This window comes from Thermochaetoides thermophila (assembly GCF_000221225.1).
Source record: "Thermochaetoides thermophila DSM 1495 unplaced genomic scaffold scf7180000011806, whole genome shotgun sequence".
NCBI lineage: Eukaryota > Fungi > Ascomycota > Sordariomycetes > Sordariales > Chaetomiaceae > Thermochaetoides > Thermochaetoides thermophila.
The window spans coordinates 674775-698191 of NW_006383023.1; the positions used below are offsets into that span (position 1 = coordinate 674775).

General features: G+C 55.1%; 7 protein-coding genes and 1 non-coding gene across 8 annotated transcripts; 4 read left to right on the forward strand and 4 right to left on the reverse strand.

Moving 5' to 3' along the window:
- Nucleotides 1-133: 133 nt before the first annotated feature.
- CTHT_0002330 (uncharacterized protein) lies at nucleotides 134-2095 on the reverse strand (the record flags this gene model as incomplete). Its single annotated transcript, XM_006690718.1, has 1 exon — nucleotides 134-2095. The coding sequence occupies one exon, from the start codon at nucleotides 2093-2095 to the stop codon at nucleotides 134-136; it is 1962 nt and encodes a 653-aa protein (XP_006690781.1).
- Nucleotides 2096-4590: 2495 nt separating this feature from the next.
- Nucleotides 4591-6662, reverse strand: CTHT_0002340 (uncharacterized protein; the record flags this gene model as incomplete). The annotated part of the gene is made up of 2 exons (XM_006690719.1): nucleotides 4591-6236; nucleotides 6311-6662. 2 exons carry the CDS (start codon nucleotides 6660-6662, stop codon nucleotides 4591-4593), a joined length of 1998 nt encoding a protein of 665 aa, XP_006690782.1.
- A 975-nt stretch (nucleotides 6663-7637) lies between these two features.
- CTHT_0002350 (uncharacterized protein) lies at nucleotides 7638-8164 on the reverse strand (the record flags this gene model as incomplete). Its single annotated transcript, XM_006690720.1, has 3 exons — nucleotides 7638-7780; nucleotides 7833-7892; nucleotides 7951-8164. 3 exons carry the CDS (start codon nucleotides 8162-8164, stop codon nucleotides 7638-7640), a joined length of 417 nt encoding a protein of 138 aa, XP_006690783.1.
- Nucleotides 8165-8571: 407 nt separating this feature from the next.
- CTHT_0002360 (uncharacterized protein) lies at nucleotides 8572-11003 on the forward strand (the record flags this gene model as incomplete). Its single annotated transcript, XM_006690721.1, has 4 exons — nucleotides 8572-8623; nucleotides 8674-9100; nucleotides 9155-9290; nucleotides 9468-11003. The coding sequence occupies 4 exons, from the start codon at nucleotides 8572-8574 to the stop codon at nucleotides 11001-11003; spliced, it is 2151 nt and encodes a 716-aa protein (XP_006690784.1).
- A 781-nt stretch (nucleotides 11004-11784) lies between these two features.
- On the reverse strand, nucleotides 11785-12580 carry CTHT_0002370 (putative vacuolar protein sorting-associated protein; the record flags this gene model as incomplete). Its single annotated transcript, XM_006690722.1, has 3 exons — nucleotides 11785-11907; nucleotides 11974-12387; nucleotides 12512-12580. The coding sequence occupies 3 exons, from the start codon at nucleotides 12578-12580 to the stop codon at nucleotides 11785-11787; spliced, it is 606 nt and encodes a 201-aa protein (XP_006690785.1).
- Nucleotides 12581-14427: 1847 nt separating this feature from the next.
- CTHT_0002380 (putative pyridoxal phosphate binding protein) lies at nucleotides 14428-16069 on the forward strand (the record flags this gene model as incomplete). Its single annotated transcript, XM_006690723.1, has 3 exons — nucleotides 14428-14852; nucleotides 14939-15564; nucleotides 15627-16069. 3 exons carry the CDS (start codon nucleotides 14428-14430, stop codon nucleotides 16067-16069), a joined length of 1494 nt encoding a protein of 497 aa, XP_006690786.1.
- Nucleotides 16070-16592: 523 nt separating this feature from the next.
- On the forward strand, nucleotides 16593-16664 carry CTHT_0002390. The gene has a single exon. It is a non-coding gene; the product is annotated as a tRNA-Trp (tRNA).
- A 1379-nt stretch (nucleotides 16665-18043) lies between these two features.
- Nucleotides 18044-21829, forward strand: CTHT_0002400 (uncharacterized protein; the record flags this gene model as incomplete). The annotated part of the gene is made up of 8 exons (XM_006690724.1): nucleotides 18044-18109; nucleotides 18279-18351; nucleotides 18568-19289; nucleotides 19342-20104; nucleotides 20156-20626; nucleotides 20691-21068; nucleotides 21119-21539; nucleotides 21592-21829. The coding sequence occupies 8 exons, from the start codon at nucleotides 18044-18046 to the stop codon at nucleotides 21827-21829; spliced, it is 3132 nt and encodes a 1043-aa protein (XP_006690787.1).
- Between the last annotated feature and the right edge of the window lie 1588 nt (nucleotides 21830-23417).

The following is a 23417-nucleotide window of genomic DNA, read 5'->3' on the forward strand; positions in this document are numbered from 1 at the left end:
AAAAAAAAAAAAAAAACAACTAAGACACATCCCAGCAGTGTCAACAGTATTCCGCAGAGAACGCATGACTTTGATCGTAGCCGTAAGAGGACAAAGACCTGACGAGGTCTTTGCGGGGGCGAGTCATCCTCCCCTAACAACGAGACCTGCCCAACAGCCCCATATCCGTAGCCGTGTTCCTTCGTCTCGTATTGGCGAAGCCAAGTCTTCTCATCCTGTCGCCACAATCCCAACTCTCCTCTCCATCCATTCTCTCCCGGGTAGCGGTACCAAGGAGGTAAAACCGGAGGCGACAAGCTGCTCCGACCATATAGTCATAACCTCGCCTTCCCCCCCCTCCCCTAGGCACCCCCATGCCCTCACTCAACCAAACCCTCTCCCACCAAAACTTGCACGCCTGCTTCTCCAACTCAGTCAGCGTCCTCACCTGCACCGGTACACCCATACTCTTCCCCCCAGCCCTCTCATTATTCCCCTCTCCAAACACCAGTAGCTGCCCTGCCCCCTCCTTTTCAGAAAAAGGGGACACAAACTTAGGCCAATTCAAATCCTTAATGCCCCTATTGACATCCCCCGTCTCGCTCACCACAAACCTTCCCCACCTCGAGCACATTTCGTCCGCTATCTTCACGACGCCAGCCCACCGCCCAATTGCATCGACATCATGACTCACCACCGCCGCCTCATCCCCGTGATTCGCATACCCCAACCCGGAAACCGCCGCATACCTATACACATACACATTTTCGACCCCCGCCAGCGTCATGAAATGCGCCGTCTGCAACACCGGACAGATATACGCATAATGCGAATACGCCGCATCCAGCCTGGCCCATTGCCGTCCGAACCCCTTGGGCACCTTCACATACGGACTCGTAGCTGGGTGTGCGACGGGATCGGGGTACAACCGATCCAGCTCCGCCAGATCGGCTTCGGTGAGCGAGGGAATGAGGGTCTTGAAAAAGTTGCGAAAATCGGCCGGGGTATCGGCGTGCTGCGGAATGAAGTTTGTGCCTTCGTTGGTGTTGTAGCCCGTTATGATGGGGATGCGGAGGTGGGAGGCGGCGAGCCAGGAGGCGATGGGGAGGTCGGGGATTACGGGGATGGTTAGGTCGCGGGCAGATGGTAGATGGCGAGAGTAGGCGTGAGGGTTGGGGCCGTCAATGACGGGCTGGAAGGGCCAGGTCACGCTGGCGGTGTATTTGTTCCAGACGGAGTTGGAGGCGCGCATGATGGTTTCGAGGGGGAGATTGCGGAGGTAGGGGAAGAGCTCGGCCTCGGGGACGTGAGAGGCTCCGGCAGCGGCCAGGAACTCGCGGAATTGTGTCTCGTGGCGGGGATGGTTCGGGTAGAGCACTGCACGAGCAGTCGTAGCTCCAGACTCGAGGATCGCCTTGTGGAAGGGCGCCGGCTTCTTCGTGCGAGCGTAGTGCATGATGTGATGACCAATGGAGTGTGCACCTGCACTGAGACCAATAATCGTGACATTATTCGGATCGCCCCCGAAAGCCTCGATATTCTCCTGTACCCACTCCAGCAGCATTTGCTGGTCGCGCAAGCCCAGGTTCAACAACCCCTCGCGCTCCGTCACGTTGGACGGCAAGAAGCCCAGCGCGCCGATGCGATAGTTGAACACGACCGAGATCATAGGCTGTTCGTTCCACGAGATGAAGCTGCCCATGTTTCTCTCGCCTCCATGACCCCAATTGAAGGCACCACCGTGAATATATACAGCGACTGGCAGACGAGGATGCTTCCCGTCTGCAGCAAAGCCCTTGCGGTCGACCACAATACCCGCGGGGCGGTAGACGTTGAGATTCAAACAGTTCTCGCTCATGTTGGGGCGGAGCACGCCGCCCGAGGGGCAGACCGGGCCCCAGAAACGCGCATCGAAGGTCTGAGAGGACTTAGGAAGTGGCTGCGGCGGGCGAAAACGGTTTTGACCAGAAGTATCTTGCGCATAAGGAATGCCGCGGAATGCCTCGAAGGCCTTGGGGTACTTGTAGGACTGTGGCACGGTAATGCCGATGTAAGTGCCCTGGGGCAGCACGACGTACGGCCTTGACTGGGGGCCAGCGGGGGTTTGCGCAGCCATTGTGGTTGATGAGCCGTTAGGGAGTTTCTCAGCCGGCGTTGGTGCAGGTCCAGCGAATGTTGTGGTCGTAGTCGAAGCTGTAGCTCGCTGGCTTAAAATCTCCGTCATATCCCCGAAATATATATCCTCGACTTCGACCCCCTCTTGCGTCACAGGCTCAGCCTCGTGCTTCTCCCCCTGTCCTTCCCCAAGCTCAGCAGTCGTCTGATCCTGGCTCAGCGGCACTTCTGGTTTTGTCCCTGTCCCTGTTCCTGTTCCTGACCCTGACCCTGACCCTGTCCCTATACCAAACCAACCTGCACCCAGTGCAAGAGAACCATCACCATATGACGTCCAGTCGCACGCAAAGTACAGGCGTACCAAAAAAGCAACCAGTCCAAACAACCACAGAGTAAACCCCAGACGGCGCTGTCGCCGGTTTAATACTTGGGGCCAGTAGCAGACGCGGCCCGCCATCGAGCCTGGAGCCGATTTATTTCTTTATTTATTTATTTTTTTTTTCGGCTGATGACCTATGAGCGCAGCGATTGGCGGGGTTGAGGATCGGCAATGCAGCAAGCGCAAGCTGAGCTTCCAAGCTTCTGTGGCTGTTTGTGAGGTGAGCTCTCCACCGTTGGAGCTTGGGGCGCACCTAGACCTAGGTCCTTGCGTCGCGGTGTTCCACTCAGGCGTCTCGGCGCGCGTAATACTCCACAACACGTGCGGGGTGATCAACCGGGGAGCTTCCTTTTTTTTTATTTTGGCTTGGCTTGGCAGGGATTTTTGGGGGAAATTTGGATCGTGCTGTGGTGGTGGCCGATTCTTCCAGGTTGGTTCTCGATTCTCGGCCGTCGATGATGGTACGGTTGTTGCGGTGCTCGGTTATGATCTGCCGCTGTTACAGTCTACTTTCTGCATGTAGCCTGTAGGGTGTAGCTTGTCATATCGAATTGAGTCGTAAAAGCAAAAACCGCTGACGGGAATTGCTGCGCTAGCTGGCTAACGATACCCGCTGCAAAGATTGTAAGGTGAGTAGAGATTTGCGTGAAGGTTGATTACGGAGTAGTTCCCGGGGTGCTGTAGAAGTAGATCTTGGTGGTAGCAATTCCAGGAATGAAGTCGTTTTGTTATGAAGGACCGAAGGTTGTTCCCAGGGCGACCAACCTGACGACAATTCCTTGCAGGGGGAAAACCCAAACAAACCCCAACAATCAGAGACAGGAACGATGCACTGCATCCAAGGGACGCAGGTACAGCAGCAAGCACGGCATCTTATATCCCATCTGTGGATCTCCCACTTTTGAGTTGCTGCTGCTCTCTCTCTCTCTCTCTCTCTCTCTCTCTCTCTCCCCCACACGCCAGCTCAGTCACATCTGCAATGCAGTACCTATTCCACAGGGCTGCCAAGTTCATCACTAAGTGCATGGTTCTCAGGCAGCCCTTGGTATGGAGTGGTGATGACAATCCGAACACTCCATGCAACATTCCATCACACGGTTTCAAGGCATAAAGCTGTGCTTGATGGGAACCTTAACACATCAGGGGGCAAAGCTCCCGGTGCGCCTCGCCAACCAAGAAATCCTTCCATCCTTCTCCCTTCCTCCCGATCATACCCTAGACTCCAAGCGGGCGCAAATCTGCTGGGCAAAGCCTAATATTCGGAGAGCTTGTCGATAACCACCTACGCATGACGGTAAGGCTGATTCTAAACCATTAGTTACGTCAAATTATAAACCCCTGCTGTTATTGCCTATGTGGTTTTGGCGATAGGCAAGGTTGGGAAATCCACCTTGCTTCAAATGTGTATTCATGTGTATTCAAGACAGGAGACACCCCATGCAAACCAAACGAGTATACAAATAAGTCGAAGATTCACGGTTGGGACGAGAGAAGTATGCGTGATGGTAAGTAAGGCTGAATATTAGGCGTACAGCGAGCCAAGGCCATCCTACATAACACACCTTTCCTCCCTCCTTACCCCCCCCCTCCCCCCTCTCCCCTTTCTTCCTCCCCTCAAGTCTTGTGATAGGGAAGCTTGAGAAAAATTTAGTTTCAAAATGTAAAGTAGGGCAGCAGTCATCTCAGGGTAATTACTTCAGTCAAGTAATAAAAACAATTCAATTCCGACTAAGACTTCCCAGCCATAGCCGTACTCAGTTCAAGTAAAGCAGAAGTTAAGAATCAATCCTAATCATAGACTAAAGCAAGGTAGGTAACAATAACAGCATAAAACGGACACAAACTCCCAAACAATCAAACCCAACACATTCCCATAACACAAGAACAGTATCCCTACCAGGGTAACATGCCAAGCCATACCCTCATCAATGCAAACCCGACTCCCCTTACTGTCCTTATCCCAACTCAGCTACCTCGGGTATAGACCATTCACCAGCAGCACATACAACTATCCCATACGATCGTACACACTCTCTCTGATCAAACCACAACTTAACAACCTCCCCTCCCCCCCCCCCCCAACCCACCCGACCAAGCCATACCATGGACCAAGGCCATCAAACCTTCACGCCATTAGCTTGACCATTAACCGCCCCTTCCTTAGCCTTCCTCTTCTCCGCCCAAAGCCGACTCATCATCCTGCTGCGTTCAGCAGCCTCCTTCCTCGCAGCCGCCACCGCCTCTTTGCTGTCCCTCGGGTGCTGTAGCAGACCGTTCTCTACGCTCCCATTGCTGACAGTACTCGCCGCGGTGCTAGCACGACGATCCCTGACACTCCCAGAAGCCGACGTCGCACGACTGCTGTTGGTGGTCGTAGCGGTAGTCGCCCCGGCCTGCGAGAGCTGCGAGGCATTAGTATTCGTCCGTCCCCTCGTCACCGTCTGAGATGATGATGAAGCCCCCAAAACCGCGATCGAATGCCTCTTCTTCATTCCTGTCATCCCGCTCTCCTCCTCCTTGTTGGGCTCAGCCTGGGCCTGGGCCTGCCGCTGCTTATTAATCCTCGCCAGGCTAGCGACCGTATCCCGCGGCAATGTGCTCGGCGTGCCAATGATACTAGCGCGGGGCATGGGCCGTGCCTTGAACTCCCGCCGCCGACGCATCTCTTCCTCCTCCGCTCTCAGCTTCGCTTCGTGTTGCTCGCGCTTCCTCCGTGATATGGCCTCGCCCGGCAGCTCGAACGTCGGCCGTGTCGGCGGCTTGCTCGACTTAAACTTGGGCTCGCGCGAGAGCAGCGACGAGGAGGAGGACGAGGGCGATGCGGTTTTCGCGGCGTCGGCCGCGACGGACGCAGCCTGTTCGGGAGAGATTTGCTGTGACAGCCGCGCCTCGCGCTGCTCCTTCAGCCGGCGAGCGACTGCCTCGCCGGGCAGCTCGAACGATGGTATCGTCGGCGGTTTGCTAGACTTGGCCAGGGGCTTGGGCGGGTTGAGGCTGGCCGGCCGCGGCACCTTGCGAGCAGTAGTACCCGGTGTAGGTGTGGAAGGCTTGCCATTATCCTGCAGCTGTTCGCGCGTCGGGGTCATGGCAGACTTGCGGTCGATGGCACTCTTGCTGGTCGAGGCAACCTTGACTGAGGTGGCGCGCTTGATCGGGGTCGACTTGGTGGTCATTCCGTTGGTCTTCGCTGTCGCCGACTTGGGTTGGGTTTCCAGCGTCAGCTGCTCGATCTGTTCCTCGAGCCTATCGACGGCGTCGATCGCAGCTTCGATCTTGGACACTGGAGTCGACGGGTGAGAGTCAAAGATTTGCTCGTGGCTCTTAGCCTCCTTGACATTCACTTCCACATCCCCATTCACTTCAGACTGCAGAGCCTCGACCACGGGCTCCTCCACGGGTGTAAGCTCGGGCATGGTAGTCGTGTCGTCTTCCTCTCCGTCAAGACGAGTGGCTATCAACGTGTACACGTTAGCTCCTCCGTCAGTCTGGCACTGCGCAGGCTGAGCGCCGCTCGACTCTGATCCGCGACGCAGCAGATTGCAGCCGAAAATGATCCTCTTCTGTTCGCCCAATCGGCGCGGGTCTGCGTCGTCGTCATCGTGGGAGTCGTCGACCAGACCGCGCACATTGGCCAACTTCTCGTTGTCGACGGGAATGGAGAGCAACCATTCAAACTGACCTGCCTGGTGCTTCGCGAGTTGCTCTTGGTTGCTGGGCAAGTGCTGGCTGGCGCGTGCAAGTGTGTTGTTGGTCTCGAAGTCGTCTGTGTTTGCTGTTCAGTATTCAATCTTACCCTGGAATGCGACGGAAAGAAAAGAAAAAGTCGCTCATTCTTACCTGAGGTATCCGACTCGTCGGCTTCACGAGTAAGGCCGCACGTGCGAACGGATGGTATGACCTGGGGAGCTGTAGATGCAACCGCGGGGTTCGCCGTGTGTCCGGGTGATGCCGAGAGGGGCTTGCTAAGGTTTTCTTTATCGCCGGCACTGACACAGCGGATGTGGAAGTTGTCGAGATCGCGGGTCAGAGAGTCGATGCTGACCTGGCGCTGCTGCTGCTGCTGCTGCTGCTGCTGCTGCTTATTCTGTATGTTGCTCAAAGGCAGTTCATTCAATGCAGTTGCGGTTGCAGTTGCAGCAGACTTCTTTTTGATAGTGCTGCCCGCTCGGGGCTTTGTGGTGGTTGCCATGGTCCCTTAATATGCTGGCTTGAAACGCCGAGAGCTGTTAGCTAGGCCAAGACGATCCCAAGAAGCAACCGGCCAGGGGGCTCATCGCGGGGACACCGCGGGGCCAACGCGACGTACTGTGTAATTTGCGCGTCGCAGTGCTTAAGCAGGGCTTAATCGGGAGATCAATGCACGTGCTAGGATGCGTAGTGTTTGATCGCCGCGATAACGGGATAAGGTGGCGCTTCAGCGCCAGGGGAAGGCTGTCTGTTACGGATGCTGAGATGCCGAATTTGTCAAAGAATGCTTTTCGATGGCAGCACCAGGCCCAAAGAATGTCAGTTAGCACTTAGCAGACATGGGATAGAAGAGTGTGGGAAACAAATCTGCTGTTGTACGAGAGCTGGCAGACTCTCCCAGCTGGCTTTATTCCACGCTTTTGTTTACTTTTCCCCTCACAGGAAAGTCACAGCCTCGTACGGCTACCACCGCAGCTTCCGCGAACTCCTGCGATTCCCTGCGAATCCTGTCGCCGTCTTACCCTCCTGCTGCACTCTTCCGGCTCCGCTCCTTCAGGTTGGCCAACCTGAAGCCGCGTCCTTACCATACCCAGCCCCACTCTTCCATTTATGAGTTTTATGTGCAACGCCCACGACGCCCTTCCCCGAGCGCCTGTTTCTCGATCTGAATTGCCGATTGGCCTGTCCAACTTCCGTAGGGAGTGTCGTCCGGAACAAACATGGGCTGGCAAACCTGGCAAGCGTCCCATCGGTTTGGTCCGCACTCCACGATGTGGCTGATGAGATCGGACGGTGTGGCACAATAGCGCTCACCCGCTGACACGTTCTCACCAAAGTTACCCGTATGCATACTGGATGACTCATAAGAGGGTAACAGCGTGCTCAGTGTCTCTGCCCTGCACTGTTGCTAGGTAGGTCTTGGCGCCCATAAGGCATGACGGAGCCTCTACTAGGTAAGTCGGATCGATCACGATCATCATCCTCGCCCCGACTCTTCCTCCGTCGCCCCCTCCGCGTGGGCCTGGAGAGCAGGAGCGTGCTCGGTGGGAATCCGGACCAGAGTCTGGGGAAGAGGAACCGTGTTCTCCTCAGTTTCCTCCTTTGGTTCGGGAATCTTGGCTATTGCCGCGATTAGCATCACTTTCTCGCACGAGCATAGGGGAAGGCATACCCGATGCCATGCTGATGGCGCGTAGCACATTATGCCAATTAGCCAACACCGTGGCAATGGCTGAGATGGTTAGCACGAGGTCTCTAGCACTTTGAGCTAGGAGGGGATATATACACACCCTCAGTCCCGCTAGAGAGAGTAGAGAGCTTCTGCTCAAGTGCCTCCATCTGGGCAGCAACAGCTGCGCTGAGATCGCGAAGCTCCTTCAGGTTCTCGAGCTCAGCCTTCTTCTCGTTAACCCGCGCCAGCAGAGCCGGCGACTGGCCTTGAGGAGGCGCGAGAGACGGTTGTCTGAGGTGTGTTGACAGAGGTCTAGAGGAAAAGCCGGACATGGTGTCTGATTTTGAAGTGAATTTAGCGTTGCGAGATGCTGATGAGTGAAACTGTCCTGATCTTCAGGCCTATCATGAGTGGACTCTTGGGGCCTGTGAGCGAGAACCCCTCGGCCCCACCGCTTGGCGGCTGCACGAACGTTCCTCCACCAGCTGGCACCTGCGCTAATCCGTTTTCGGCAGTCAAGTAAACAATGCAGAGGTGACAGCGACGCACCTTGGGAACTCGCGTCTCCGCCCTTCTCATTTTGCTCCTCATCAACACGCACTCGTCGACCCAAACCACACCACATTGCCCCTCGGCCTCGCCGCCGGCAATTACGGAGACGCATCGACGCGTCTCAGCATCGATTCCATAACCTCGATACCCGATTTGTAGCCGTCGACCCCGTCTGCGATCATGCGAAATGGCGCGTCTCAACGAGCAGTCCGCGTCCACAGATAACAGCCTTGAAATCCGTATGTCCATTGCCGTATCGCGTCTATCGACAGATTCTGACCTTTCACAGTCCGGAGGAAGTTCTTGCGTCAAAACCGCGACATTGCCAGGATCAATTCCGATCAGTCACAGAAGATCCGCCGCCTGGAAAATGACTGCGCCCGTTTGCTGTCCGAAAACCTCGAGCTACGCGCCCAGATTGTCCGCCTAGAAAAGAAGCTCGAGGAAAATACCGCACAAAGGATAGCCGACCACGCCCTCGAGGTCAAGGCGAAGCTCGAGGCCCAGCTGGCCGAGTTCTCTTCCCTGATCAGCAGCCTTGGTGTCGAGCCGGCGCCCAAGAGACGAGCCCTTGAACGGCAGCCCCAGAGGAGTTTGCTGAGGAGTCCGCCGCAGCGCAGGCGGCGCACTTCGGAGGAGGAGGAGGCCTTGGCTGAGGCGGAGGGACGATTCCCTCCGATCTTTGAGAATAAGCCCTACCCACGGGCTACTATGAAGTACGTGATTTAGGGTTCTCTACTACGCTCTGGGACATGCTGACCTCTTGATAGTAGCGAGGAAATTCTCGCATTGTGCGCTGCAGCAGAAGATGTCGAAGGGTCGCCTGATATCGGCCCACCGCCTGTGTCCCGCTTTGCCGAGGAGGATGATGCAGCCGAGGACGATAATGTTCCCTCGAGCCCGATGGTCATGTCGCCTGCTCACGAGAGTCCTAAAGAGACACAGTCCCCCCATCACCACCTAAACTCGACTATGACAGAAAGCCTATGGGAAGTCCTGAACCTATGGAGGATGTTGCCGAGACCGAGCTCATAGCCGCGACCCCGCAGAAGGATACCATGAGCCCAACCAAGCAATCATCAGCGCAAACCCCAACCCTGCCCACCGTTAGAGCCGGCACGAAGAGGAAGTTTTGCCGATGAGAACGAGAACCTCATCTACGTCGCGACCAGCACCGGAAAGGAGAAATCGGTCCTCGTGGAGAAGGACAAGGACAAGGCGTCGACACGTGCCAACAAGCGTAGGAGCATCAGGGACAATAATGGGACCGTGAGGATGCCACTGGCTGTGAAGAGCACCAATGACGACTTGACCACGCCCCGAAAAGCTGCCGCCAAGGCCTTGGCCGACAGCAAGAAGGAGCCGGTCAAGCGGGCTCGAGCAGGCTTCGCGGTTAAGGCTGATGATGCGTCTGCCGAGGTTGATATCCCGCCAGCTGTGTCTGAGCCTCCGGCCGTCGCCACAGTTACTGTCGATACTGATACGGCCCCGAGTTCGCCGTCGACACCCAATAATAACCGTGTTGATTCGTCGAGGAGGAATAAGACTGTTAACACCTCGAACGACACCCCTCCCCCAGCTGACATCTCCTCCACAGGCGAGACCTCCCGCCCGACACGTCGCGCTCGCATCCCTATCAGCTATGCCGAGCCCAACCTGCGCGACAAAATGCGCCGTCCGACCAAGGAGCTGTTCGATGCTGTCTCTGGCGAGGGCAAGTTTGTACACCGCGCGATCCTCACGGGCAAGCTGGACGAGATCATGCCTACTTCCTTGACGAAAGCTAAGTCCAGTGACCCAGGCAGCGCGACGAGCAGCAAGGCGGGTGCGAGCCATGAGAAGAGCGTCAAGACTAGTTCGGGGAGTCGCAGGCAGACGAGTTTGAGTCCGTTAGCGAAGAAGGAGAAGGGGAAGAAGGACCAGGAGGAGAAGGGGGAGGAGGAGGAGGAGGAGGAAAGGAGGAGGAGGAGGAGGAGGAGGAGGAGGGGGCAGGATCAGAAGAGGAGTATCGTTGTCGAGGAGGGCGTGTTGCCAAGCACTGTTACAACCGAACGAAAGAAGAGGTCTTCAGCGCGCGAATCTCTCGCAGTCGCTGCCGAAAAGCCGGAAGCCGATTCCTCCCTTTCATCATCAGCAAACGCATCTGCGACTGCCACCAATCGGACTAAGGCCGCTGTCCCCGATAAGCTTCACCCCGACAACTCCCCAGCCAACGACGTTCCCTCTCATGACCCCTACGACTTCACCGCCTCCTCTCCAGCCCCCGAACCAGCAGCCCCCATTCAAGCCCCAGCCCCAGCCCGCTCTCGCGCAGCCCGCAAATCTTCCATGGCCGCCGCCGCGGCGTTACGCGAGATCCTTCAAGATGACGACGACGATAGCACCGAGCAAAAGCAGACAGCGGCAAAGAAGGCAGTGGCGAGAAAGAGGCAGAGCATGCTGGTGCCTAAGAAGACGTCGGGGAGTTTCTTTGGGTTGGTGGAAGAAGATGATAAGGGGGAAGAGGGGCCTGATGAAGCGGATACTAGCGCTAGTTCGCTTGGGTCGGCTGGGAGTGTGGAGAGTACGGGGAGTGTCGCGGGGAGGGTGGGAATGAGGAGGAGGAGTATGATGCTTTGAGTGTGTTTGGACTTTTGGGATTGTTTTGTTCTCTGGTGTTACCTCAAGCTTTACGGACGTTTTGGAGGGTCATGACTGGGGTTGTAAGCATTGGCATGGGGGATGGCGTTGACTCTTGGGGTTTTGTTTTATTTCTTTGGGATGACATTACTGTACTGATGACTGGAGCTCGGTTTGTCCGCAAGCGTAGTAGACTGAAAATAGGAAAAAAAAAAAGAAAGAAAGAAAGGAAACGTGAGCCAAAACGCGTTCTTGAGGATGTTAATGTCGCTAGTAACTGGGTATAAACCGTATCTCCTACCGTTGCCCTGCTACTGTAGATGATGAAACCATCCGTATCAATCCCTGGTTTTCATGGGGTACCTCTAGAAGGCTCGTCAACGAAGCAATTCTGCTGAAAGCACCGCCAGTCAGTGTGTTCCCTGCACACCCTGACGTCTTTTGGGTTATATTGACCAGACAAAACCTCTAAATAATCTCTTCCTCCCCACCCCCCCTCCTCCCCCCTCTGATGAGTAGGTAGTCAGCTCTGTAGCCTCGCCATGCCGATCGTCGCGCTAGATAATCCTTCATAATCGAAAAGCGACGCTGTGCCCCGCAGCCATGTCTTGCTCGCGAGGGGGCTGCCTGTATCCCTATTATTCATTAAGTCATGTCCATCCATATCAGCAGCTTCTCGTGAGTTCCGGCCACTCCATCGTCCATCGGCCAAAGATTTTGTATGGGAAAACAGAGTTTCCTCGAAACGTAACGCTATACCCCCTCTCCAGCCACGCACCCCTCATGATGCTCCTGTCGGCTCAACCGGCTTGGTGTACGTCACCTTCTCGACTGCCACATTCTCCGTCCCGTTCTCGTCTTTCCTGAGCTGGTATACGTATAACGTCAGGGAAATTCCTTGGACCTGCGTCAAGTACTGTCAGCACACTCCCTTTCAGGTTAAACCATCCACACAGTAAGGGCAACATACGTCCATCAAACAAAAACTCGGCACTACTTCCTCCCCCTCGGCCAGCCAATCTGTCGTAAACGCTCCTGTCGCACTCCCCGGATTCACAAAAAACTTATCCATATACTCGAAGCACTCAAACCGATGGCTGCCCCCTGCCCAGCACAGCACGTCCACGTCCAGCTTATTTGCCTCGGCCAAGAGCACATCGGGTTCCTCGCTCACCAGCGTGAAGCCCTCCAGAAACCCGATACGCAACGACCCGTGCGTGACCACTTGCATAAGAGGCAGAGAGGTCGCTTCCACGTCCATGCGGCCGCGGACGATCTTCAGGTCGGGCGAGATACTCCGCAGGTAGTCGTAGGTTGCGCGGTCGGTCAGGTTGCCGAGGCAGAGGGTTTGGGAGATTTTGCCGGGGGAGAGGAGTTTTTTGAACTGGGGATTAAAGATGCCAGTCAGGTACGCAATCCTTGAGAAGGGGTCCCATCGGGGGGGGGGGGAGATAGGAGAAGGTGAGAGAGAGGGTTGAGGGTAGTTGGCAGGGGCAGGGCGGGCATACCTTAGGGGGAATGTCGAGCGCACGGTCGGGTATGTGCAGATTGCCGATCACTAGGATTAGGAAGGCCATTGCGAAGGTGGGAGAGCTGGGTAGCTCTTGGGGTGGTCAGGCCAAGAGGGTTCCTGAGAGAAGTTGGAGGTGACAATGAGGATGGGAGGATGGCTCGGACGGCCGAACAAGGGTCGGCGGGTGCTCGCTGGAGGTTGGTAAAGTCGGGAATTTGCTATGGAAATCGAACTGCGGGGTGTCGGAGGCAGGCGTCTGCAAGCAGCGTTTTATATAACGTATGGCGGGGTGTTGATGTTGAGATGCGATGAGGTTGGTCAATCAGCGGCATGCTTGGAGCTGTGGCTGCGCCGCTGCCGCTGACAGGGGCTTGGAGCTTGCGGGGGAGCCAGGGGTGATGTAGTTAAGGGTTAGGGTTTTTAGAGGGTAAGTTGTGATTTAAACAACCCCAACTGGGATTCGCCTCATCTTCTCGCAATATGAACACTGATGAAGTATTCGTCATTCGTTTCAAGCTATCTGTTGCAATTGCATTGCGATCAGCAGACTAATGAATGCATTCAAGTAGGCTAACTATTCAACTACAGAAACATACGGATGAAAACATTCATTACCTCTCACGATCCGTTTTCACATCTCATTTGCTTCTGTGCTATACTGCTCTCATCAGCGGCCATGTAGACGCTACGAATGCCCTCACCTGGCACATACGACCATACCTGCTGGACAACTCGGGATCCCGTCTGCTCTCCCTTAGATAAACCAGCAAGGGCGGGGTTAGTACTCAGGCCGGAGACGACTGGGGAATTCCCCGTGTTGTATGTTTTTGATTTTTGGTGATTTGCTCCTGCTTCTCATGACTCATGAGAAGCAGGACCAAGGAAGTGCGAAGGCTGGGCTCATAACAGGAGTCAAATCGGCTGAACTGCTGCACTCACAGCCTAACTACAATTGATTTTTAGATAAAAAAAGAAAAGAAAAGAAGGAACAAGGCCATGATCAATGAATGAAGAACCTTCGCGTTGTAGAGTTTGTTAGGCGGGATAATTTCGGCATCTCGCTGCCGCGCTCGGCAGAGCCGGGATGTCACGGAGCAAGCAAGTCGGCCGCGCGGACCGAGCAGGGCGTCGGCTGCGACAAAATAGAAGGACACATGTGATGAGATTCGGCTGGGACAGACAAGGGCTATGGACAGCCATATCAGCTTGGCAACGTCATCGCAAACGCGCGCCGACTCTCCAAGAAAACAAGTATTTAACAGACATGGAAATTTCCACAGCTCGCCGACAGCGTGAGAGCAGTGCGGTGATTGGACTGAATTCCTTACCCCAGAGACCAAACCTGGCCAGGGGCTTTCGGTGGACATTCCCTAGTCCTTCGCAAGCCCCGCTGTCTGCTGGCACCAGCTACGTACTAATACCGAGTCTGGCGCATCCTATCATCGGGTTCCCCTTAAATCTATTTTGGTGACCGCGTTAACCTGTCTTTGATGCAACTTGATACGCTCTGATACTTGTGTAATCGCTGTCTCACTGTGGAATCGTGGAATCCATTGCAGGATCCAGACTGTTAGTGTTGGGAGCCCGGCCGTCAGAGACTTTCAGAGGAAAACCTGGACACTATTCGAGCATCGAACCGCTGGAATTGCGCGCGCCGAGGGACTCAGCCAGGGTGACACAAATAAACTGTACTCGCCAACCATACGCGAATTTGGAACGCCCGCGTCTGCAATTTACATTTCGTCCCGCGCGCCGCGTTCCCTCCCCCCTCTAACCCCCCCCCTTATACCCTTACCTTTCTCCTGAAGGATCTTTCGTGGGGAGTCGCTCATGCTACCCGAGGTCTCCAGGCTCGCGTGCGGTCGGCGCTCACTGTCGGTGTTCAGACGACTGATGGGGTCGCTGTCCCCCATGCCCCGCCAGCAGGATCCGGCGAACGAGAGATTCCCGATAACTGGAGCTGGAAACCCGCATCCACACCCGCACGACCGCTACGGGTACCTCCAGTACCGGCGGTACCACAGTGACTACCGCTACGACGTCCCCAGCCCCTCCCCCGCTTCCTCTCCAGCACCAGGTCTGCGCCTCTCTCTCATATCCCGTCACCTTGCCCCCGTCTATCCGATCAATACTCCTTGGACTGTTGAGCGTCTTCCCGACATCATTGACACGACGCTGCTCCCCAAGAGGCAATCACGCACTCTGTCGACTTCAACCTCTTCCAGCAATCTCGAATCGCCCAAAATGCCCTCGTCGCAGCCCCCGCACGCCACCCTGCTCATTCCTGGGCCCATCGAGTTTGACGATGCCGTCCTGCAAAGCATGAGCCACTACAGGTATGTCTTAGAAATTCTGTTCAATTTTATTTATTTATTTTTTTTTGCTCAATCGAGCCATGAATGCTGATCCCCCTCCCCTCCAGCGAGAGCCACGTCGGCCCGGGCTTCGTGGCCGTATTCGGCGAGGCGCTGACGATGCTGCGCAAGCTCTTCCAGACTTCGGACCCCGCCGCCCAGCCCTTCATCCTCTCCGGCTCGGGCACGCTGGGCTGGGACCTGGTCGCCGCCAACCTGATTGAGCCTGGTGAGGACGTGCTGGTGCTAGGCACCGGCTACTTCAGCGACGGCTTCGCTGACTGCCTGCGTGTCTACGGCGCCAATGTCACCGAGCTCAAGGCCCCCGTCGGTACCAGGCCGACCCTGCCTGAGATCGAGAAGGCCCTGGGCGAGAAGCGCTACAAGGCTATTACCATCACCCATGTTGACACCTCGACGGGTGTGCTGAGCGATATTAAGGAGGTGGCTGCTCTTGTGCGCAGGGTCTCACCTGAGACGCTGGTCGTTGTGGATGGTGTATGCAGCGTGGGCTGTGAGGAGATCCGCTTTGATGAATGGGATCTTGATGCCGTCGTCACTGCCAGCCAGAAGGCCATTGGGTGCCCTGCCGGCTTGTCCATCTCCATCTTCAGTGGTCGTGCTATGAAGGCCTTCCAGAACCGCAAGGCTCCTGTCGCTGCTTACTTCGCTTCCATGAAGAACTGGACTCCGAGTAAGTCTCCGCCGTCTTATCCCCGCCTTAGGTATCCAGCCTACTAATAAACGTGTCCGCAGTCATGCAAAACTACGAGGCCAAGAAGCCCTCCTACTTCGCGACGCCCTCGCCCCAACTCATCCGTGCCCTGCACACCGCCCTGAGCCAGATCCTGGCCCGGCCGCTGGAGGAGCGCTTCGCCGGCCACAAGGCGACGTCAGACCGCATCAAGTCTCGCATCGCCGAGCTCGGCCTCAAGCAGGTCGCGCCCAACCCTGCCGAGCAGGCCCACGGCATGACCGCTATCTACATGCCTGAAGGCATCCAGCCCGCGCAGATTCTGCCCATCCTCGCTAAGAAGGGCGTTGTCTTCGCCGGCGGCATCCACAAGGAGATCGCCAGCAAGTATATCCGGTTCGGGCACATGGGTGTTAGCGCGCTGGATGCGGAGCGCGGGGATGTTGATAAGGCGCTGAAGGCGCTCGAGGAGGCGTTGGAGGAGGTTGGGTATAAGAAGCCTTGAGCGGGCTTTTTTAAAATGTGTATTTGAAGGGAGCTTGCTAGTTTCTTGCTGTGTATATTTAGGGGAGGGAATCAGGGGTTAGATAGGTCAATCAGGGCGGGGAAGGAGTTCATACCCGGGCAAGGTAAAAGCTTAGAGGCATACTTTGGTTAGGGTAATGTGATGGATGCTTTAACACGTGTTTCGGTTTTTCCTGTTAGGCAGTCCCATAATTCAATCTAACAGATGTGAGATGCTTCAGAGAGAGTTCGTTTCCATGGCTCGCTTGAGCAACTTGAGGGCCTCAGTTTTGGCCCGGGTAGCAGAGCAGTGAAGCCCTGAGCCAACGCATCCAACAAGAGACGCGAGTCGTTCTTGGTTAATTTCTCTTTTCTATATACACTCTGCTGCTTAACAACCTTAAAAATTCCATCCTGCATCAAGTCTGGGAGCTTGGATAAATTGAGAGCTGTCAACTGCCATGCAACTAGCGAGTCCTGCCCCTACTCTTGAGGTGTAAAACCCGTCGCTCTTGCATCAATCGGGGCTTCTGGCGCAACGGTAGCGCGTTCGACTCCAGATCGAAAGGTTATCCGTTCAAATCGGGTGAGGCTCAATTGATGGCTTGCATTTTCGCTTTTGTACATGATTCAAGGCCAATTTTTGCTGTCTTAGGTACGATTTCTTTTAATTCCCTTTAGTTGAACTAGCTATTTTTCCTTGATTGCCTTTCCGACTGCCAAGGGACAGAGAAAAATTATACAGAGCAAATCAACCCAATAGTGCGACCCGTTGTCAAGACAACGCATAGATCAATACTAGTAGTGTAAACAAAGTTTTGCCGCTAGCCAGGCTCTCCATCCAGGCCAGGCGGAGACATGGAAGCTTTGCTGTTTCGGAACCATTGAAGCCACAAAAACTAATGGCACCCAAGTTCGGACCACCACCAAGTCAGGCTCAGCAACTTCTCACAAAGAGCCCAAGCATTTCATTCCAGCTCCGTTTCATGATAGACTCTGATAAGTGATGGCGCAATAGTGAACGACCTGGAGCAAAATCCGTGCCAATGGTCAGACACCACGTACGGATGATTGTAGCACCGCGCCGAAGACCAAGGCAGGGCAGGGCCGGGCAGCGCGGCAGCCGGCTGGGCAGAAATCGTGCAGCGAACGGCCGCGGGCAGGTGGGCGGGTGGGGTCGAGAAGCTCTGGCAGGCTCCTCTTGGCTGGCCTTGTGGGTCTCAAAGCCGGTCGCTGGGTCAGCGATTGAATGCTCGAAGGCGGGGTTGCAGCAACAATCGAAGAGGCTGGTGGGGTTCGGCCTTTTGGAGCTTCGACCCGATGGATGGATGCTTGCCAGGTGCTTGGAGGTTTCAATCTCTTTTCCATGTTCCATGCCAGGTGCTCCAGCGGCTTCCGTCATCCCACTCTCACAGTGCTCAGTGCTTGACCACCGCGCTGCCCCATCAGCCAAACTTTGACCGCTCTGCCAGATTCCAAAATTTCACCCCGTCACCCACCTCACCCGCAACCTCAACCCTCAACCTTAACCTCACCAACCTCAACCTACACATCCTCCATTCCGCTGCCCAACCCCGCCGCGCCCCAAGGTACAGAGCGTCTGAGGCACCGAGGCAGAGTGCAGAGCCTTTCGCCAAACTAAAGACAAAGGACGTGCAAACAGGACGCGACCTGATCGACCCGATCGCCCTGCGTTTCTGCTTTGCCCCGCATCCCCCGATAAAACTCTATTTACTACCAAACCACGACCACTACCTGGCCTGCCCGACGCCTTCAGGTCCCAAGTTTCAGGTTCTACATTCCACTCAACACTCAGCCAGCCTTTCTGCCTTGCCTGCCTACCTGAATTGGCAGTCCAAGTCCCTGAGCTCTTATATCCTCCAATCATCCCCCTCCCCTCCCGGTCTTTCTCGACCTAAGCCCGTCAATCTCCAACTCAACCGACAATAACCCCCTTCCCGGCGTGCCATCGACCATGCCTGTCTCCGTAGAGGAGTTGGACGCAACCGTCCGGGCCTTCTATGAAGGCCGCGGCGAACAGGTACCTGCCGACCTCTTACCCCTCCCCGTGTTTGCACAACTGCGATTGCTGACGCCCATGTTTTCTTTGATATATAGCAAAAAGCTGCCCAGGCTGCCTTGAATCAGGCATGTTTTCTTCCGACTATGCTCGTTTCACCGGACAACTTTTCACTAACGCTTCGCTACAGTTCAAGGAGGACCCCGATGCTTGGCTTATGGTGGACGAGATCCTCTCGAGGGCGACATATGAGCAGACCAAATGTTTGTCTTCTCTCTTTTCCTGTTGCTCGGGACTCTCTTCCCCCGTATTTTGTCGACATACATTGGCGAGGATCGTGAAGACTGACAGGGAACAGTCCTGGCCTTGCAGGTTCTTGATAATGTCATCATGACAAGGTGGAAAGTCTTGCCGAGAGAGCAGTGTCAAGGCAAGTAGATTTCCTTGAAGATATTCGCGTACACAACTGACCAGCCCAGGTATCCGCAACTTCGTCGTGCAGTATATCCTGCAGTGCTCTAGCTCCGAAGAGTCTCTCCGGACTCACCGCACCTTGCTGAACAAGCTCAACCTTGTGCTTGTCTCGGTCCTGAAGCAGGAGTGGCCGCACAACTGGCCTACCTTCATCAACGAGATCGTCTCGGCGTGCCACTCGAGCCTGTCGGTCTGCGAGAACAACATGATTATCCTCCGACTCCTCTCTGAAGAGGTCTTCGACTACTCGGCCGACCAGATGACGTCCACAAAGACGCGCAACCTCAAGTCGACTATGTGCGCTGAGTTCTCAATGATCTTCCAGCTCTGCCAGGAGATCCTTAACAGCGCGACCCAGCCAAGCTTGATCAAGGCCACCCTGGAGACACTCCTGCGCTTTTGCAACTGGATCCCGCTCGGCTACATTTTTGAGACGCCCCTGATTGACACCCTCCGGACGCGCTTCCTCGAGGTGCCAGAGTTCCGCAACGTCACACTACAGTGCCTGACAGAAATTGGTGGTTTGCAGACTGGTGGCCCAGGTCAGCCCCATACCTACGACGAGCAGCTGATCAAGATGTTTACCGAGGTCTTGACTACCATCTCGAACATCATTCCCCTGCAGATGGATCTGAAGGCCACATACCCGAACAGCAACTCGCGCGATCAGGAATTTATCCAGAACCTGGCCCTCTTCCTTACCAGCTTCTTCACCATGCATCTGCCGGTTAGTACCTTGATTGTATGCTTGATTTGGCTCACTTACTAACGCGCTGCAGCTCATTGAGAACCTCCCGAACCGCGACTTCCTCACCCACGGCCACTTCTACCTGATCCGCATTTCCCAGATCGACGACCGTGAGATCTTCAAGATTTGCCTTGATTACTGGCTCAAGCTCGTCCAGGAGCTCTACGAGGAGATGCAGTCATTGCCCCTGAACGACATGTCCTCGATGGGCCTGGGCATGATGAGCGGCGGCGGCGCCCCGAACCCGGCTCTGCTCGAGCACTACCCGCTGCGCAAGCATAAGTACAAGGAGGTCCTGTCGAATCTGCGTGTCGTCATGATCGAGAAGATGGTCCGTCCCGAGGAAGTCTTGATCGTGGAAAACGACGAGGGTGAGATCGTTCGCGAGTTCGTCAAGGATACCGACTCCGTCCAGCTGTACAAGACGATTCGCGAGTGCCTGGTCTACCTCACGCATTTGGACGTTGTCGATATGGAGCAGATCATGACCGAGAAGTTGGCGCGGCAGGTGGATGGCAGCGAGTGGTCGTGGCACAACTGCAACGTCCTGTGCTGGGCAATTGGCTCTATCTCTATGGCCATGAACGAGGAGACGGAGAAGCGCTTCCTTGTTACCGTCATTAAGGATCTGCTCGGGCTCACGGAGATGAAGCGCGGCAAGGACAACAAAGCCGTCGTCGCCAGTAACATCATGTACATTGTGGGCCAGTACCCGCGCTTCCTGAAGGCCCACTGGAAGTTCCTCAAGACTGTCGTGAACAAGCTCTTTGAGTTTATGCACGAGTCTCACGAGGGTAGGTCAGCTTTTATTACTCTCATCATGTTATCTAGCTAACCCAGCATAGGTGTCCAGGACATGGCATGCGATACGTTCATCAAGATCGCCAAGCAATGCCGCCGCCACTTTGTTGCCCTGCAGCCCAGCGAGAACGAGCCGTTCATTGAAGAGATCATCCGTAACATCGGAAAGATCACTTGCGACTTGACTCCGCAGCAGGTGCACACCTTCTACGAGGCCTGTGGTTACATGGTTTCTGCTCAGGGCAACCGGAACCAGCAGGAGAGGCTCCTTGCCGAGCTGATGGCCATCCCGAACGCTGCTTGGGATGAGATCATCAAGGCTGCGACCATGAACCCCGGCATCTTGCATGAGCCTGATACCATCAAGATTATCGGCAACATCATGAAGACTAATGTGTCGGCATGCTCGTCCATCGGCCCGTACTTCTTCCCACAGATCGGCCGGCTGTACAACGATATGCTCCAGATGTATGCGGCCACCAGCCAGCTTATCTCGGAGGCGGTCGCTCGTGATGGTGCGTTACAAAGAAAAAAAAGGAACACATCGTTTTGTGTGAAGAGATTGACTGACCCTTGCAGGCGAGATTGCGACCAAGATGCCTAAGGTGCGCGGTCTGCGCACCATCAAGAAGGAGATCCTGAAGCTCGTTGAGACCTTCGTCGAGAAGGCCGAAGATCTTCAGGCTGTCCGGAGCCAGATGATTCCTGGCCTGTTGGATTCTGTACTTGTCGACTACAACCGGAACGTCCCCGGTGCCCGCGATGCCGAAGTGCTGAAGGCTATGACTGTCATCATTACCAGGCTGCAGGGCCTGATGGAGGACCAAGTACCGGCGATCATGGAGAATGTGTTTGAGTGCACACTAGACATGATCAACAAAGACTTTGCCGAGTACCCCGAACACCGTGTTGAGTTTTTCAACCTCCTGCGTGCCATTAACCTTTACTGCTTCCCAGGTACGTTACTCAACATTTATAGTTATGTGGCTTCTTCTTACACCTGACAGCCCTCCTCAAACTCGATAACCGGCAATTCAAGTTCGTCATCGACTCGTGTATGTGGGCCAGCAAGCACGACAACCGCGACGTGGAGACTGCAGGGCTTAACATGTGCCTGGAGCTCATCAACAACATCGCGGAGAAGACGGATGTTCAGACGTGCAACGCCTTCTTCAACCAGTTCTTCATCCGGATCCTCCAGGATGTGTTCTTCGTGCTTACGGACACGGATCACAAGGCGGGATTCAAGACGCAGTCGATGCTGCTCATGCGACTCTTCTACTTTGTGCACCCGGCTGACGGGTCGGCGCCCAAGATCCAGGGCCCCATCTACCAGCCGGACCAGGCGCAGCCAGGCACCGGCAACCGTGAGTTCCTCGCCAACTTTGTCGGCACCCTGCTGCAGAATGCTTTTGCCAACCTTACTCCGTATGTCAACCCCTAACCAGCTGAGCGTTTCTCCCAATGCTAACGTGTCTAGGCTGCAAATCACGACGTTCGTCAAGGACTGCTTCGAGCTCAATACTCAGTACGACAAGTTCCGCGTGGTGCTGCGTGACTTCTTAATCTCGCTGCGCGAGTTCGCGGGCGACAACGCCGAACTGTACCAGGTGGAGAAGGAACAGCAGGAGCGCGAGGCGCGGGCGGCGGATCTCGAGCGCCGGTCTAAGGTCGGCGGTCTGCTCAAGCCGTCGGAGCTGGAGGACGAGGAGCTCTGACTCGTGGGTGTCGAGCTGAGGTGTGAGTTTGCCCCCCAGAAGGATGCCGAGTGGCCCGAGAGCAAGATGCCTGTCTCGACTGGTGATGGGAGATCGGGGCCTGCTGGTGGTGATGGATTGGGGGATGGCTGGGAGATTTATGGGCTGTGATATTAAGGCCTTTTGGGATGAATGGTCTGATCCCGTTTGAGATCATGGAGGCCCGGTTTAGCATCCTCGATCGCTAGGCGCCTTCTACCTCGCCCTCGCTCCGCCCTTATCGATTCTTCTACCATTACGACCTCCTTCTCGGTTATGGAAGATATGCGAAGAAGTCGAGATCTACCTGGGAGGGGTTAAATAGAGGGGGTAATGGTTTTCTCTCTCTCTCCTTTTCTATTTTCCTGGCTGTTGTTGTCTGTTAGGTAACTTTTTTTTTTTTTTTTACTCTACGTGTGTGGTTTGTGTGTATGTGGCTGGCTGATGTGGCTGCTCTTCTTGAGTTGTCTACTTTTGTAGTGATACCAAACAATAGAAGAAGAAGAGGAAGGGTGTGACGGTCTCTTTCTCTGGTTTCTTTTTGAAAATGCATGCATACTGCTAGGTAATGCAGGGCAAGACAAGAGAAAAAAAAGAAAAGAGAAGATGGACTGGTTTCACTCTGGACCTTAGGGCGAATAAACAACATGAACAGAAGTCTGGCCCAGTCTTCTGGTCATGGGGGGTTTATTACTACTACCTTCTTTAGTGCTTTGCTCTGATTGGTGCTGGCTAAGACGGGGGGAATAACATGGCATCAAGGTCAACGAAAGAATAACGGATGTAAGTGGTGTTTACTTACCTACCTTTGATGGTCCCAGGACTTGAACAAGACATGAATGACTTTGAGGTTGTTAGATGACAACTGAGGTTTCAACAGTTCTAAATACAGTGCCTTGATATGGCGTATACTGTCCCGTCGCTGTCATACAGTGCTAAATTCTATTTTGGTCATGAGTAGCACACGGTGTAAACCCCACCCTGCAACCCCTGGGCTTGGCGCCTCGGACCCGGCTCAGCTTTCACCGTTCACCGTCCAGTGCTCACCCTTTGTCCACCGAAACACCCGCTGCCGTCGCGAGCGGGAAACTGTTGCTTCCGCCGTAGGTTGCTCCCGCACTGTCCACCAGCCCAACTCAGGCCCAGGGCATTGGCCGGTTTTCGTTGAATACGCTGTTACGCTGCTGCTGCTGCTGCTGATGCTGCACCCCACACGAAGCAAGCGAGGAGACCGAAACACGAGCGGCACACCATCCACTGAGGCTTGGGAACCCGGCGGGTCGGGTTTCAGTTGAGGGATCCGATTCTTGGGTATCCCGTTTGCTCTGTCGTTCGTCATTCACAGTTCAATTAGGAGACGAGATAAATGAATTTGAGTTCTCCATCAATTGGACAAATGTGAAGGACATACGGATATAAACGCGACCGGCCGAATCCATCATTTCACATTGGACGCTCCATCGGCTGGGTAGCGCAGCGGTCGGCGCTTAAATATTACAGTACAGGTACGTACCCTCAACTAACGCAGCGTACCTAGACGGTCGCGTTTTGCTTGAACAACAACACGACT